Genomic DNA, 17,804 nt, shown 5'->3' on the forward strand with positions numbered 1-17,804 from the left:
GGATGACTCGAGGTGCAGCTGTTGGTGTACAGGGAGTAGAGCAGAGGAGAAAGGACGCAGCCCAGAGGAGATCCGGTGCTGATGGACCAGGACTCAGAGACTTGTGTTCCCAGCTTAACGCACTGCTTCCTGTCAGACAGGAAGTCTGTGATCCACCTGCAGGTGGAGTCGGGCACATTCAGCTGGGAGAGCTTGTCCTTGTAGCAGGGCGGGGATGATGGTGTTGAAGGCAGAGCTGAAGTCCATAAACAGGATCCTGGCGTAGGATGTTGGGGAGTCCAGATGCTGTAGGGTGAATAGGCTATATATCTTGTTCTGCCTGTTTTGTAATATACGTGCCTAATATTTCTATACTAAAATAATACTGGCATTATAAATATTATGACTATGATGATTTTTCAGTTATTTTTGGTGCCCCCTCAGAGGTTGGTGCCCTACGCACAGCACGTAGTGCACCTTATGGGAGTGGCGGTACTGGCTACTAGACTACACTAACACTGTTTTTGACGTGATTTAACATAATATTTCGATCGAACGAGTTGCAATACAGTACTCACATTAAGGAAAGTTACGACTGCGTTCATAATGTGATATAACATTTTAGTTGACATTGTCCAGGGCCCCTTAAATGTCATTTGCCTCTGGCCAAGTGCCCAGTTGCCCTGATGGTTAATCCGGCCTTGGTTGTGCAAGGTGTCAGCGGGTTGTTCAGAGATGGATGTGCCAGTGTTGGTAGTGACTTGGAAAAGGTAATTTCATTATGTAGACCTACTGTATCCACTTAAAGATATGTTTTAATGTCGAAATGCCATGGAAGGGCTACTGAAACTAAATGGAGAAAGAAAAAGGGAAATCCACACAAACTAACGTTTTGATTAGTTCCATTGGTCTTTTCTTTTTGACCTTTTACGACATTTTACAAAGTTGTTAATATGACATTTCCCCAAAATATTGTTTGTCTACTTGACAAAATGTCAATAGCTTCGTCAACATAGCATGGGGCTATACAAGATCAGAGCCATTTGTATTAGTAGAAATGGCAAGTCTGTCAGATAAATCGTCCATACTTGTACATAACTCTTACTAGTGCCATTATAATGCGACAGTAAATACATTCAAAGGTTGTAGTCGGATGAGCTAACATGGAGTATATGTCCTTATATGTCCAGAGATGGCCAGAGATGTGTGCAGGAAGTTAAGATGTTCAACTTCCCCAAATACCGTCGAAAAAAATAATCTGTCTGGAGCATACGTGACCACAAAATAATCCGTATGCTATTCCTTTACACATAATCGAACTGTGAAGCTGTCTTGATCAGAAACAGACACTTCAGATGTCCATAAAGCTGTTTTAACGTGTTGTCATTTCTGAGACCGTAGTACATCTTGTTGAAACATCACCATCTTTAAATATTTTGTCAGTGAAATCCGGTTGTTACTGGTTGAATCTAGTTTCATGGGCATGCGCAGTAGGTGTAAACAGGAAGAAGCTGAAAGAAAACTACGGCAAATCGAACGGGAAGACAAATTGACATCTACCGAAAAACTGAATATTGATCTTATTTTGTGTTTGAGTGCGTCAACGTAAATTATGTAGCATATTACTTGATATTTATTAGAATCGAGACGCTGAGCATTTGTTGGAATTCTGTCGATAACATTTGCTAGCTGTAGCTGTTACTAGCCTCGGCAGCCAGGGTTATCAAACGAGCTACAATTCACCTCCTTTTTGCAGGTCGACCAGATGGTCCACTAACCCCTTAACTTGGGTATCGGGTCAGGATTTTCTTGTTAGAATCGTTTTGGTTTCAATCACCAGCTGTATCCAATAGTATTGCTAGCAGCTTTAGAATTTCATTAGAAAATGGTTCAGAAAGACAAGAAGTTGGAGCCAAGTCAGGTCGAGGGCGAGCCGAATCCCAGTCCCGTCCCTAACGATGCTTGTGCCGAAGCTCCCGGATCTGTCGAAGAACCGAGCAATGCTCGAGTTGAGCTGACTGGTCAAAGAAAATTCATCAGTGGAGTGGTGGAAGGTGATGCATTTTGCAAATAATTAATGTCATTCAGTCAATTATGTCGTTTTGCTACCCGACATTGTCAACCATTGTCAATAATTTGCACGAGAGGATGGTCGTATGATCATTTTACAGCTAATAAAATAATAAATAACAAATATTATCAAAATTAAGTGGCGCGCTATTACCTAGCACAATGTATTCACTAAGGCCCTGTGTGGTCTGCAGATGGAATTATGTCATATTACATGATAGAAGATTAGAACGATCTCTTTATCACTTATCATGGGGGTTAGGAGCACACTTAAGATTACATTCATTTTGTTATAATAGTAGGGTTTTGTTGCCGAGTGCAACAACCATCGTCGCAGAGAGGAACAGCAGAGAGTCATTCTTACCCCAGGGGGAAAAGGGGTGCAGTGAATTGTAAACCGAGCTACGGGGTTGCCACAAGCGCCGCTTGCAGCATTTAAAAACTGAACACATTTGTCTCCGTTTTTTGTCTGAAACAGGTTTCTATGGCCGTCCATGGACAATGGAACAAAGAAAAGAGCTGTTTAGAAGGTAATTCAACGTGTTAGCAGTTCTCCACATCTGTCTCTATTATTTAACTAATCTGTTAAATGTAAGTTAAATGTAACTAATGCATTTCCCCCAATTATGCCAGCCGGGTGGGACCCCCATCTTTCATAATCAATATTTAATTCGATTTTAATGCTGTTCTTGCACAGTATAATAGATGACATCAGTGGTGTAGTCTAGCATGAAGTTCCAACCTTCCCCATGCCGTCCCTCCACCCATGCATAACTGCTTATTTTATAGTGGACATAAGGTGTGTGCCCTTGTATCAAGTAGACTACATCACTGGATCATATGCTAGCCAGCCTTGGGCGTCCTGTTCTAACCATAGCACATGCTGTGTGTTCCCAGGCAACAGAAATGGGGTCTGAACACCTACCTCTATGCCCCTAAAGACGACTACAAACACAGAATGTTCTGGAGGGAGATGTACTCCGTAGAAGAAGCAGGTGAGAGACACTACTTCCGTTATACTTCCCATGTGCTCCCCTCCCCATCCCTTATGTTCAGGTTTGCCTTTTCAGTCAGTTTGAATCTGCATTAGTCAAATCCTTTATCCGTCTGGGCAGTGCTTAACTGAACTGGAGAGAGTGTCTGGTACGCAGGTTGGTATTCAAACCGCTATGTTAAATCTATCCTAACAAGCCAACTATTTAAGCTATTGGACGTCCTGGTGACACGGCTATTTCTCGCAAGGTCGGTCACAAGGCCCTTCTGGGTCACATTCCCTGCCATGTATTAATGTGTGTTCAAAGTGATCCCCACAAAGCGTATTTATTAGTGTGCAATACAATGTACGTGCCTTCTCCAAATTTACCCCCTTTCATGTTTCTCTCTTTCCTTCACCCCCCCCCCCCCCCCCTTTTTTCTCTCCTCCCTCATCTTCCAGAACAACTCATGACCCTGATCAGTGCCGCTAAGGAGTATGGGATAGAGTTCATATACGCCATCTCGCCCGGTTTAGACATCACCTTCTCCAACCTGAAGGAGGTTTCCACCCTGAAGAGAAAGCTGGATCAGGTAAGACTGCTTATTATGTCACCTCTGGCTGAGTAGCAGAGACACGGGCTTTGTTCATGTCACAGGGCTTAAGGCTGGTCCATCAATAGAGATTCTCCATGAAACAAGCATCTCAGATTATTCGAGATGAGTCCTTAATCTGTGTCCAGATTACCGCATGGCAAGGCTTTACATCTGACACCACAATGGCCGTCCCCTCCCCGCAGGTCTCTCATTTTGGCTGCAAGTCCTTCGCCTTACTGTTTGACGACATCGACCACAACATGTGCCCTGCCGACAAGGAAGTGTTCAGCTCCTTCGCACATGCTCAGGTGTCGCTCACTAACGAGATCTTCCAGTACCTTTCTGAACCAGAGACCTTTCTCTTCTGCCCCACAGGTAACTAACCCAACTCCCTTTTGCCCAACCCCACACACACACTAAAAATGCACGATAGAGGCAAAGTTTTTCCAAGTTTGGTGTTGCATAGCCGTGAGTTGATTTCTTTGGTGTGTCCGTTTGTCCGTCCTATCCAGAGTACTGTGGAACCTTCTGCTACCCTAACGTCTCTCAGTCGCCCTACCTCCACACCGTGGGAGAGAAGCTCCTCCCAGGGATAGAGGTGCTCTGGACAGGTGGGTGGGCTCCAGGCCCTGCTATGGGAGGTTCCCATACCTCCACACAACCTCTCGATCATGCGACAGCACATCTACACTTCAAACCACGTGTTTCCCTTTAAGCGGAGGTAACCCTGAATTCAGAGTCGACCACACCCCGGTCTAGTTCTTGTATTCGGGAATCCTGAACATGATCACATTAAGCAGTCCTATGCATTGAAGTATTGAAGCCCCGTAGACAAACGTAATTCCCAAAGATATCTAGTAGAAAAGAGTCCCTTCTCTCATGATGTGCCTGAACCTCTGATGTCCTCCCTCTCTCGGCAGGACCCAAGGTGGTGTCGAAGGACATCACGGTGGAGTCCATCGAGGAGGTGTCGAAGATCCTGAGGCGGGCGCCGGTGATCTGGGACAACATCCACGCCAACGACTACGACCAGAAGAGGCTGTTCCTGGGGCCCTACAAGGGCCGCTCCACGGAGCTCATCCCCAGGCTCAAGGGAGTCCTCACCAACCCCAACTGCGAGTTTGAGTCCAACTTTGTGGCCATCCACACACTGGCCACCTGGTACAAGTCCAACATGAACGGCGTACGGAAGGACGTGGTCATGAGTAAGTCTAGGCTCTGACTCTTGGACTCTGAAAGGGAAATGTGCCTCAGTGTTCAATATGCTTCTTTAGCATAGATTTATTTAGCCTAACATTTTAAAATTGGCATAATCTCTGCTAAACAGAGATGTACACTTTCAGTTGGCAGGAGCAGTATGCTACTCAAACTGTCACACATGCTTGTTAATCCAACTGTGAGGGATGTTAAGAGCCGGCTGTCTATTTCAAGTCCTGCAGGACTGTTTGTTTTGAATTGGTTAGCTCAGTCCCACCTACCTGACAGGGTTAGCAGGTGGTAAGGGGTCAGCTTTGGAAATAGATCAAAATCAAAACAATCGTTTGACATGTTGCTATAATTATCTCTGTGTCACACACACACCCTTCTGTGTGTCACTTTCACATTCTCCTCCCTCCCTCTCTCGCTCGTTCACTCTCCGCTTCCCCGCCTCCACCGAATTTCTCCTCCTATCTCCTTTCCTTCCTTCCTCTCTCCCTCCTTCTCTTTCCTCATCTCTCCATCCTCCTCTCTCCTGTCCTCCCTGCCTCCTCCCTCTCGTCCAGCTGATGGAGAGGACAGCACCGTGTCCATCCAGATCAAGCTGGAGAACGAGGGCAGTGACGAGGAGCTGGAGACCGACATGCTGTACAGCCCACAGCTGGCCCTCAAGCTTGCCCTCAACGAGTGGCTGGGAGAGTTCGGCGTGCCTCACCAGTACAACAGTAAGACTGGCTCATCGCTCCTGCATAATTAACCCGACACTTCAGCTTCGGTCGTTGTAGCCGAGGAACATGTCTTTAACGTTTCATACAGAGTGGCTAATAATGACTCCAATCTGTTGATAGTATCAAGTCATTTCCTCATGTGGCGCTTCTCACAGGTCGCCAGGTGCCTCACAGCGGAGCCAAAAGCTCAGCCATCGACGTGACCTCCATGGGCACCCCCTCCCTCTGCTCCGCCACCACGGTGACCACTGTGTTCCAGCAGCCCATAATGTCCCCTGTGGCCCCCTCGCTCTGCCCCGACCCACACTCCCACCCTTTGACCAAGCCCCGGGCGGAGGAGGTGGAGGAGGTGGGTGCTGCTGTAGAAATCGATCCAACCAATAATCAAATGATTTACCGTTAGAGTTGAATCTCAATGAAAGAGTTGAATCTCAATGAAAGAGTTGAATCTCAATGAAAGAGTTGAATCTCATTGAAAGAAAAAAGAATCGGATCAGTGTTTTGACCCTGTAGGTCCAGAACCGCCCTTGTCTCGGGACGATGGTTCGTGCTAGCGCTAGGGCACCTCCTCTGTTTGAGTTGAGAGACATGTGGCCTCCGTTCCTCCAGGTGGAGGTAGAGAAGAAAGACTCAGACGAGGAGCCCATGGAGATGGCCGTGGAGAAACAGGAAGAGGCCGGGGCAGAAGCCGACTCCGAGGCCAAGACTTCCAGCCCCCTGCTGTCTGAGAAGATGTCTGAGGACCTGAGGCCCATGGACACAGACAAGGAGAGCCTGGCCGAGGCCAAGTCCCTGGAGGAGTGCCTACAGGAAGACTCGGGCAGCGACGTGGCTCCCATGCAGACCGATGAGCAGCTCAAACAGGTGGGGACGGGAGTATTCTTTTGCATTCACTTTTCATTGGATTCATTTCACCAAAGTGTTTTTTAAATCCATGGCCGCATACAAACAGTGCAGCAGAAGAAGAAGGAGCAGAAGTGCATAGTTCTAACAGTATTTTGGTGGTCAGAGTCACAGAGTGGTGATTTCCCCAGGCACGGTGTAGAATAACATCTTCGCGACCAAGCATAGTTTGATGTCATCTGATCTGCTAATTGTTTCTGAAAGAACGCTTCAACTGCAATGCCTCTTAAACACAATGCCTGGGCTCGATCAAGTCCAGTCCGCCCGCCCTGACCCACCCCTCTCCTCCCCCACAGGAGGTGTTTGTGCCTGGGCCGGGAGAGAAGGTTCGCTTCACGGTGGAGCCCCTGTCCCTGGAGGACCTCAGCCTGCTGGCTGAGATGTTCTACCTGCCCTACGAGCACGGGCCCAAGGCCATGCTCATGCTCAAGGAGTTCAACTGGCTCCGGGCCAACAGCAACATCGTCAGCGTCAACTGCAAGGGCGAGGAGCCGGACAAGGTAGGAGGGAGGGAGCATGGAAGGAGGGTGGGATGGACAGACAAGGAGACAGAGATGGTAGGAGGAGGGAGGAAGGAGGGATAGATAGGCAAGAAGACAGAAGGTGGGGGGAGGGAGGGAAGGATGGATGTAATTAGATAGATGGAACAGTGTACCAAAGGAGTAATAGGGAAGGATGGATAGTGATGAATGGATAGAGAGACTGATGGATGGAAGTTTCTAGTTAGAGTGATGATTATAGATCTGTGAGTATAACAGTGTTATGGCCCTCTCTTGGGTAGTAGTGGCCCAGGGAGAGAGAAGGGCCTAACACATTTCTGAGCTTGTAAATGCGGTCAAGTTTGGTGGTGATCCTGGGAACTCCCAACTTAACAAAATGGTGGACATGCAGCACTGTCGGGTTGGTAGAAGCAGTACCATTTGCTGCCATGGGGTGGTGGTGTGTGTTCTCACTAAATGGACACGGTTCTCACCATAAGTTCATTAGAGCTCAGGGTTCTTCTATCTTTATTTGTATTATGTTGGGAGAAACCAGATTTTTAGATGCTTTTTTCTCAGTCTCTCTCTCCCTTTCTCTCTCTGTCCGTCTCTCTCGCTCTCCTCCTCCACCCCCTCCCTCCCTCTCCATTCCTGCCCTGTCCTGCAGGTGGCAGAGTGGCGGACCCGGGCCGAGACGTTTGAGGAGATGTGCTGCTCCGTGATCCAGATGTTCACCCGTCTGTCCAACTCTGTCAACCGCACCATCCTGTACGACCTCTACCCATACATCTGGGACATCAAGAGCATCGTCTCCATGGTCAAGTCTTTCGTCCAGTGGCTAGGTACGCAGCTGTGGATCACCAGACAAGGGGGGCCCCCTCCTCACCCCCACACACAGCAGTAGAGATATCAAGCGGAGAGACCACACAGACACAGCTATGGTCACCTCTGGTGGTGAAGACACGGAGGAGTCTCACCTGGAGGAGAGCTCAGAGCTCTTGTGTAGCAGGAACACAACACAGGCTGATAGCTTAGATCCGGTCACCAGGACGGCCTTAGTCTGTCTTATCTCCCTGCGTGGTAGATGGAGATATCCACACAACCATATTCAGCTTTAGAACAGTTAGACTGAAGACCCTGCCTGATGGATAGCGGAGTGAGGGTGGATTCACGAAAAGATGATCAGAATTAGCTTTATTTGCCACTTACGTTTAGGCAAACAAGGAGTTTACTGTGGCAGGAAGAAATGTAGCTCGCTCAGCCATTCATTGTCTGCTTAACAGACGTGAAAAACCTTCATTTTAGACCTAGTCGCACCACAATGACTAGCCAAGATCATGATACTATAGTCGCTGTGATGCTTCTTTTTTCCATTTGTTTGTGTATTTGTTTACTTGTTTACTACTGACTGAATGCTAATTGCATCGCTAGCATCCCCCCCCCCTCCAGTTAGCTGTGTTGACTGAGGTCTGACCTCTGTGTGGAAGGACGTTCAGCTGGGTTAATGCTGCTTGCTGTGTGTCACATCGCTGCTGCGTAAACACACACACTCCCCTCCATGCCCTAGCGCGCACGCGAGCTTGGAGAGACAGGTGACTGACTGGGGAAGGTAAGACCATTCTGGTGCAATAGCAAACGACTAAGCTTTATCTTCTACCTTCGGGATATGTATTGTGGAACTGTACAAGCTCCACTGTGGAGTCCTGTGAAGGGAACATTCTGGAATAGATGATCAGAGATCTAGAAGCTCTCCTGGAAGGTTCCTTCTAGCTGCATCAGACCTGAGCTTGCGTAGCACCTCATCTCCTGTTTCTGGAAACACTGATCTCACTCATGCATTTTCCAGCTGAACACACATTCTGTCTCACTCACACACACACACACACACACACACACACTCTTTCTCACACACTGTCTCCCCCCTACCACCACCACCACCACCACACATAAGCACTCTGTCTCTCTTACAACCACACACACACACACACACACACACACACACATGGAGGCGATAGGTGTGCCCTGATCCAGCTAGAAGACCAAACCCAGAGAGGCTGCCTTGATGGAGTGTGAAGCACCAGCATGGTCTGTAGGCTTCTCCCCATAACCCAGTTTCATCCACAGGTTTCTGTCCTGTCCTTGTCTAGACGGACAAGCTGAGGACCCTAAACAGCTCTACCACACAGCAGGCAGCAAGCCCACACTGGCAGATCCACCTCCACACCAAAGTCACACACAAAATGGACCCGTTTTGTACAAGCCCCAACTATACACTAACGATTGTAGGGGGGAAAGAAACGACAAATATCCATTGATCAAAAAGACGGTAGACTTGTTTTCAGTCCCACTGACGCAATAATGTCGTTCTGACACATTCTAGTGGGTTGATGGCCAAGTGTCCACACAGGACATTGAAATGTCTCCTTTCCCATGGTCCTCGTCCTCCCCTGATGCCCTGCAGCTGGCATTCAGTCCCCTCCTCCCTGGTGTTGAACTGAGAACAGTTATTAATGAATATCTTTTATTGTTTCTCCCCTCGCCATGTGCAGATGGACGCATCCACTCCCAACACTTTCTACCGCTATTGGATCGCCACTGGCCAATGTACTCACTATGTTGGCCTTGTCACGTTAGGGATAGGATCCCCATTCTCATAACGACAAAACGTTACGATAGCGGAAAAGGAAAAAAAAAAACCCTTCTGATTGGTATTGAGACGGAAAGGGATGAAGCAGCCCTCCGGATGAAGTCACATTTTTGCGCAGCGATGTTTTAGTGTCCGTGTTAAGACGTGTTAACGCCAACATCTCTTTCTCTGACAGCTTCTCTCTAACGTGGTTTCATCTCCATCAGCTGTCCTGTAGAGAAGGCCCTCCAGCGCCAGAGGCACCTGTTAACGGACTCATCCCTGGCTCTCACTTTCATCCCACATCATGTTCCCTGTATCGTTAGGCCCGTAGACCCACTAGAACCACAGGCCCAAATGTCGGCCTCAAGCCAGTTCTGATTGGTTGGGTAACACAACATCAGAGAGTCTTTGTGACTCCTTATGTAGCCTGCTTGCAGGTAACTGGTCAAAAGTGAAGTCATGAGCTCATTTGGTGGCCATTGCTGCTCCTCTAATCTTGGAGCATTAACACGTGGGGTTTACAAGTGAAAGCCAGCTATGAGGCCCCTCCCTCTGCGGGTGCATCTGTGCGCTGATTGGTGCCCGCTCCTTACAGGAAGTGCTCTTAAGGGTCAGGGTGAGGTTCAGAGGTCATAGCAAGGGTGTTTCCTGCCCTGACCGCCGCGCACTGCATTGGTCTCGTCACATGACATGGCAATGTGGCTTGCCACTAGGTGTAGTCCAAACGTCATGTCCACCCCTTTCAAGATTCAAGTTTTCGAAAGCTTTATCGTCCTTTTGCTGCATGTGCGCAGAGCATGACCAATAGATCTTTAGAAGCCATGTATAGACTTCCCTTGTTTTGTAAATGTTCCAGAAGTTGACAGGGCAGGCAACATAGAGTTTCAGGAGTGCTGAGAACCTTCTGGCACCAGCTCCCCCTCCTCTCCCCCTAGTTCAGTATCTCTGCAGAGCTTCTCTGCTAGGTCTCTTTGCCTTCAGAATAGACCTTATCTGACACAAACTTAGGCGCTTAGAAGGAACTATCCCTCCTCTTTCTCTTCTCTGTCTCTCTCCTCTATCTCTCTTCCTGGTTTGATGAGGCCCGCTCCCCAGTCATGTGACGAGGCAGATAGGAGGAGAATGTGACTTCTGACGAGGAGCTGAGATGAGAACAGTGGGGTGATGGCAGCTGAAGCTTACAGACCAGACCAACGAGGCACCCAGACCCTGGACCGAGGGAACATTCTCAATGGTTCCTTTATGTTAGGTTCAAGGAATGTGTTGAGGTCGAGCTGATCTCAGAGGCCCAGTTAGAACTTCCCTCTCACTTATTGACCTGTGTGAAACTGCGAGGCGACACGCTGCCGTTGTAAAGACTTATAGAGAGAAGGGTCTGTGTCGAGATGATTCACATTCTCCTGCATGACAAACTAGACCAGTAGTACTTTATGCAACGTTAAAGGGCCCAGTTACAGAGATCTCCGAGATGTTTGTGGTGTGTCCCCCTGAGGAGATGAGTAATAAGGACTTCTCAGTTAGACCTCAAATGATGCATTTTGTTAGGAAGGATTTCCACTTCCAGAAGTAAGCTTTGGTTGCTTGATCCCCAGTAGGCCAACCCCCCCCCCCCCCACCCCCCAATTTTTGTTTTGTTTTTTACAAATCCTTTACATGGAACCAAAACACGAAATAACATTTTATAAATATTTGTTGTCTTTGGATAATGATAACGGACGCCGATATACCCGCTCCCCCATTCCCTCCATCTCCGTTGGAGCGCCCTGTCACTATGGTAACCTGATGTCCGCTTGGCTGTGCTCCTAACAGGGTGTCGTAGTCAGACCTCAGCACAGTTCCTTAGTGGAGACCAAGAGGCCTGGGCCTTTAGGGGCGGTCTAGCAGGAGAGTTCCAGGTATCCCTCACACTGACTTCACAGCTGAAAAAAAGAGTTTGTATCGAATGTTAGAATGTGTGTTCAGTGTTGCGCGCACGCTTTATATGAAAAGATGCAAGGGTTTGGTCTGGGAAAGGGGAGCTGATATCTGACGATAGACTTTTGGATTCTGTGGATGGTGGATTCACCCCATTCCTTCTACTTCTTAACAGACACCCACGTCTTTGGCTTAGAGGTGAGCGTTTGTTATACTTTTGGGAAATTATTTAATTGGAAGAAATTGACTTCATGGGGGAACGAAAGCTTGTTCTGCTCAAACAGGCATTACATTGTTTTTAACAATCTCTAAATTCGAAATTCTTTCAGCGACTGCCCAAAGGAGATGCTGTTCTTCCCAGGCGCACGCGGACGCTAGCGAGCATGGTTAGGGTTTTTATTTCCATGACATCTCATTTCTTTGCAGGAAAGCACAGCGCAAAAAAAATTACCCCCCTCTCCCTACCCCCCCCTCCCCTTTTTTGCACGCGCTCGCATTTTAAAGCATCGCAGCGCCAGCGAGAACGCAAGCGAGGCCACCCGCGAGACTCAAAAACAAAAACTCCACGACAAAAAAACTCCAACTTAACTGCTCTAGTCATGCGCCTTCTCAGGCTTTGCAAACAGCAAAAAGCCTGCATGGCATGTAGTCTTAAAGAACAACTTGCTAGGTAGTATGGTCGTGTTTATCCTCGGGCAGCTCTTGCCAGTGTTGTTTTGTTCCTGGAGTTTTGCCTGTCTCTCCCCTGCGCCTGCATCACAACCTTTCTCAACAGGAGGGCCCTCTGCGCAGCGCCAGCGAGTACTTGCGATGCCTTTAGACTCATGGGAAAAGGAGCATCTCCTCTAGCCAGTAACGCCTTTCCTCAGACCAAGTCAACACCCTCAGGCTCTGTTTTCTCTCTCTCTCTCTCTCTCTCTTCAAAAAATATTATATGCATTGCTTTTTTGGAGTAATGCTCTTTTAGTGATAAAGTTCAGCTATTGTTGCCATCAAGTTTGTCATTTACTGTGGTCTTCCACTGTCCCTCCAGAATGAGCCTCTGAATGAGGCCATGTCGTCCGTCTAGGCAAGGCTTGTGTTGAGGCCTCGCTCATTCTGGAGGGGCAGTGATTCAGCTGCAGCAAATGATAGGCAGCCAACTCTGTATCAGAGTCCCAGATCCCCTAAACACATCTGTTTTGATACCCACAGAGATTGTTGCCTATAGAAGGGGCAAACGATCTTTTCTACCAGCCTCCACCTTCAATGCCGACCTCCAAAATCTATTCTATAAGGCCCTATTATCCCAAGGATGAGGTGAGGAGAAGATTACACCTTCTGGATAATTGTGTGTGTAATTGGGTTTTAAAGCATAGCCACGGGAACATATTTGATTACTTTCTGTGTTTGATGTGATCCTAGTTTGGGAGTTTGATACTTAATGCGTGCGTGCGTGCATAGCGCGCGAGCCAAATTTTTCAATTGGTAAAACCTTGTCTAGTGAAAGTGATCTTAATTTTTCAGCCCCACCCTTACGTTTCTTAGCCTGTTTTTCCATTGTTATTCTTCTCCCGGTGCTGCCGATGGCCAGTCCGCTACTGCGGAGCTGTGCCACGGTGGTAGATTTTCAAGTCATATCATTTGAAATTCTCGTGCTGTCAGGGGGTGCTGCAGCACCGTCAGCATCCCTAGTTCCCGCGGCCATGTTTCCAAGTGTTGTCATGCATGTAGTGCACCCCATCACACCCCTGTGTAACTGTGTGTGTGTTTTGCAGCCTGCCGTCTATAAGATTTGCAAGGAGATGTATTCTGAAGGGATAGAGGAGGTTCCATTCTCCGAACAGGAGCCAGACCTCATAGGAGACAGGTAGGACCTGGAGAATACGTATGGTTCTCCACCAGTAACTCGAAGGAAGGAAGGCTCCACTTGACATGGTACGGTCTGACCAAAGATGTGTGCGTGCAGGCTGGTGGGAGGATTCCTGACCCACAGCCCAGACTACGGCTTTGTCCTGGAGGATGAAGAGGGGATCTGTGGCTACGCCCTGGGCTCCCTGGACGTCAAGCCCTTCGTCAAGACGTGCAAGATGAGCTGGATCCCCTCCATGCAGGAGAAGTACAACAAGCCCGACTGCCAGAAGGACTTGTCTGAGGCCGAGGTAGGAGGCCCGGCCTGGTTCCTCAGCACCTCACTGGGGTCTGTGGAAGAAATTGCGATTTCCTGTGTGCTTACATTTTTCACTAATCAGTAGAACTAGTCATTGGATACTAGTTAATATGTTCTCAGGTAAGCTTGCTATTATTAAGAGTAGATTGTGTCAGGGTTAATAGATGTTCGGGATCAGGAGTAGGTTTTTCCACAAAGGTTTTCCTGATCCCGAACATCTATTAACCATGACACAATCTACTCTTATTAATAGCAAGCTTACCTGAGAACATTAACTAGTACCCAATGACTAGTTCTATTGATTAGTGAAAAATGTAAGCACACAGGAAATTGCCATTTCTTCCACAGGTCCCACTTTCAAGTCTCCCCTTGTACCTCCCCGGGGTAAAAACATCTGCTGAAAAGGCAGAAAACGTAACATCCAAATAGCTTCAAGCTCTCCTCCCCATTCATAATGTGTTCATTTAGCAGATGCTTTTATCCAAAGCGATTTACAGGGGGGTGTTGTAAGTCCGACTTTTGATTAGCTTGATTTGCTCTACCATTGAGCTGTACCCATCCCTCTCTCATCTTCTCTCCGTTCCTCTGTAGAAGATGATGCTGAGTTTCCATGAGGAAGTGGAGGGCCTTCCGGAGACCTTCCTCTCCAACTTCCCCTCCCTCATCAAGGTCGACGTCCACGCCAAGGTCACTGACCCCAGCGTGGCCAAGAGCATGATGGGATGCCTGCTCTCGTCAATCAAGGCCAATGGTGGGTGGTGTCCATGACGTGGGAAAACCAGCCTGGCGTTAAAGTCATTGAAAAGGAGGAACGGGTTCTGATCTTCCCTCTCACTCTCTCTCTCTTTCCCACTCCTCTCTCTCCTCCCTTTGCGCTGTCTCACCCCCCCCCCCCCCCTTTCTCTATCTCCCTCCCCAGGCTCTCACGGCGCGTTCTGTGAGGTGCGCCAGACAGATAAGCGAATGCTGGACTTCTATAGTAAACTGGGCTGCTTCGAGGTGGCCAAGATGGAGGGCTTCCCAAAAGACGTGATCATCATGGGTCGCAGCCTCTGAGAGTGCCCCCTAGCAGAACTGATGGAGTGTACAGAGAAAGAAACGGCGAGAGGGGGAGGGAGGGAGGGGGGGGGGTGCGCGCTCGCCTGCCACCCGTACCATCCATAAGGGTTTTTCTACCACATGACCATCAGGGCCAGCCCAAGGGTGGCCAGGTTTTCGAAGCTTGGTCATCTCTCAAGGCCCAAGGTGCTGTCCATAGATGTTCTGGAGCTCCTCTGGGTCCACTGGGTCCAGGAGCCCAGGGGTTCATCTGCAGCAGGCTGTCAATAAGTCCTGTCTGTGCGTGTATGTGTATTTGTGTGTTGGGGATTTGAGCCGAGATGGAGGAGAGTTTCCCTCCGTGATTGGGTGTTAGAATGGAGCAGGAGGCGACTACTCCCCCATGCGGCTCCAGGTAGCAGGAGCTGGCCTAGGCTCCTCCGGCTCCTTTAGCCTTCAACCCCTTCACCTTCCCTCCCTCCCTCCAAGGGTCCATCTACACCACACCACAGGGAACCAAGAAATTGATAGAAAGGCCGGCCTATAGTCTCCAACGAGCGCTTACCACTCCCCTACCTGACACGCTGGTGTTCCCCAGCTTCTCACATCGGAGCCAGCCCTGCAGCACTCTGGTCGGGGGCGCAGGGCTGTGTGGGGAGGGAGGGAAGACCCATGGTGCAAGAATGCAGGACAGCAGCAGGAAGGACATTTCTGAACTTGGTTACTGGCACTTATGTTCCTTAAGTTCATCCGTGGGGGGAGGGGTGTAAAAACAAAAACAAACGTCTTTGGTTTTCCAGGAGACCCACACGCCTGTAGAAGGAAGTGTTAGTGGAGACGACTGACAACCAGAGGAACATGCCTCTGAGTCCATTTCCACCTGGATAGAAGTAGCTTAGTCCATGGATCTACACGGTTCTCAGCTTTTTTTGTTTTGTATTTGTTTTGTGTATTGCTTTTCAGTTGACATGTACTGTATATTTATATACTAGACATATATTGCCTTTTGGTTCATTGCCTTGCATGTGTGTAACGTCCTACTAGAGAGCCCGGTGTTACTCTTTCTTGTCTGTCAGCCAGTCAGCTGGAGGTTTGTCTGTCAGCCAGTCAGCTGGAGGTTTGTCTGTCAGACAGTCAGCTGGAGGTTTGTCTGTCAGCCAGTCAGCTGGAGGTTTGTCTGTCAGCCAGTCAGCTGGAGGTTTGTCTGTCAGACAGTCAGCTGGAGGTTTGTCTGTCAGACAGTCAGCTGGAGGTTTGTCTGTCAGCCAGTCAGCTGGAGTTAGGGGTAAGGCTGCTCTGTGTCTGCTCCTATTCTGAAGAGTGTCTCAATGTCCAACCTTCTTGACGGCCCTTAGTACACTGTAGCAAGTCAAAACTGCAACAGATATCCCAACCTAATGCACAGGTAATGAATCCCTGGGTTTGGTTGAGCTTCAACCAGAGACACTGAGTAATATTATCCTCCCTGGATCCATCTCCATAGTTTCAACACGAGCTTCTCTCCACCATAGCCTACCAGCTCATCTTCCCGACCTTTCTTGGCCAAGGATGAGGTGAACGTCCTACTACTGGCCCCAGAAGGTCCCTGGGTGCCTGTGCTGGATCCAGTATACAGCATGTCTACAATCCAGCTAGATAAACGGCACACAGAGAGCATTCCCTTACCATGCTGAATAAAGACGGTTATCTGTTCTGGACATTTATATTTCTACCTGTTACATGTGAGTAGATGTCCTTATTCTGGTGTATAGCAACATACCTCTGTGCTTAGGTCACATCCGCCGATCACCAAAGTGGCGCCGACCTGCAGGGGTGTGTGTGTGGAGGAGGCTTTTTGTATCTTAATTGTTCAATGTTTTGTACTCAAAACGTGTTTTCTCCTTGCTTTTGCTTTTTGTTTTTTGTAAATCTTGAAGAGAGTAAAAAGCACTTTGATGAGGCTGATGATGATGATGATTACAGGAATGTTCTTGTTTGTTACCTGAGAGGCTGCCCTGCCATGTCCTCTATGTACAGTCGCTGCCTGACAATGTGATGTATTTGATACCGTAGCCCAGAGTCCTCCATACATGAGGACTGTGCCAATGAGTGGTCCATTCTTCAGTTTTTTTTCCAATTTGTTCACTGTTTAGTTTCCTGTGTTTTTAGAAGCTTTACTAGGGAACTCTTGTTTGGTGTAACATTCTCGAAAGAATGCTTGCTTTGTTTCATATTCTAAAAGGAACAGTTTGATCCTCCAGTGCTTTCATCGTCACCTCTTCATAGAAAGGTGTGGAACATCTGCCTATATGCTCATGGTATGCACAATGACAGTTTGTTTTAAAAAATAAAGTCATTTTACTCCACATAGGGGGAATTAGAAGTATGGTTGTCAACCTCTAAGCCACAATGCCTGTGTGCTCCATTTTATTTTTTTACAAAAATACAAAACATTTACTCAACCATGTTTGTTTTTTTTATTCCTAAATTTGCCTTCCACCTTTTGAGTTACTCAGAGCACAAACGGTTATTTTTACTGTTTTTATGATAACCCCCCTCCCAAAAAAGTTTGTAACATGAGAAGATTCCAGATGTTCCATTAAGAACCATTACAGGTCTAAAAGAATTGTTTGAGGTTCCAAACATCTCCTTCCTGGTCTGAAAAGTGTTGTAACTTGGTGTTTTGTATTATTACTATGGTTTCTAAAGACATCTTCCATAGTGGATTACAAGTAGATATAGGATGTCTATAGAGAGCAAAACAATGTGTTATACAATCTCTACATTGTGGCCAGATTCTCTGGCCTCTTTATTGCTCCACTAACGATAAAGATAGTAACCATATCCTCTTAGACTTGGACAGTTTACTGCATTGCTTGTGCTTTATTGACATGCTGGCTTCTTCATTCTGGTGACTGTGAAGTTGCGATGGAAGGGGTGTCATTTGTACAGTTGATTATGCTTGACTATACCTTTTGCGGATGGGAAGGGGCATTTTGATTCATACACATGTAACTACAACTTCTGTAAGATTTGTATGTAAAAGAAGATGATTCATATTAATAAACTATGATTACAACATTCTGGTGTGGGTGCTATTGTGATATATATTGCGGGTTGATAAAATGTCAGCCCGCACCATAAATGTTTATATTAACTTTCTTTACCCA

At 47.7% G+C, this 17,804-nt stretch overlaps 1 protein-coding gene across 2 annotated transcripts; it reads left to right on the forward strand.

Annotated features, from left to right (window-relative positions):
• The first annotated feature begins 1,452 nt into the window (after positions 1–1,452).
• oga (O-GlcNAcase) lies at positions 1,453–17,715 on the forward strand. Of its 2 annotated transcripts, XM_084709487.1 has the most exons (18): positions 1,455–2,033; positions 2,528–2,579; positions 2,947–3,044; positions 3,485–3,615; positions 3,822–3,993; positions 4,131–4,229; positions 4,539–4,823; positions 5,382–5,540; positions 5,699–5,892; positions 6,153–6,407; positions 6,743–6,946; positions 7,593–7,767; positions 11,364–11,449; positions 12,663–12,767; positions 13,226–13,317; positions 13,417–13,609; positions 14,209–14,368; positions 14,537–17,715. In XM_084709487.1, exons 1-18 carry the CDS (start codon positions 1,865–1,867, stop codon positions 14,671–14,673), a joined length of 2,766 nt encoding a protein of 921 aa, XP_084565613.1. In that variant the 5' UTR covers positions 1,455–1,864; the 3' UTR covers positions 14,674–17,715. The 2 variants fall into 2 exon arrangements, 1 of the variants encoding a protein (XP_084565613.1); XR_014768843.1 differs by lacking the exons at positions 13,226–13,317; positions 13,417–13,609; positions 14,209–14,368; positions 14,537–17,715 and having other exon boundaries at positions 1,453–2,033; positions 9,475–11,449; positions 12,663–12,725.
• The last annotated feature ends 89 nt before the right edge of the window (positions 17,716–17,804 follow it).

This window comes from Hypomesus nipponensis, chromosome 11, assembly GCF_054491055.1.
Source record: "Hypomesus nipponensis isolate SF chromosome 11, ASM5449105v1, whole genome shotgun sequence".
NCBI lineage: Eukaryota > Metazoa > Chordata > Actinopteri > Osmeriformes > Osmeridae > Hypomesus > Hypomesus nipponensis.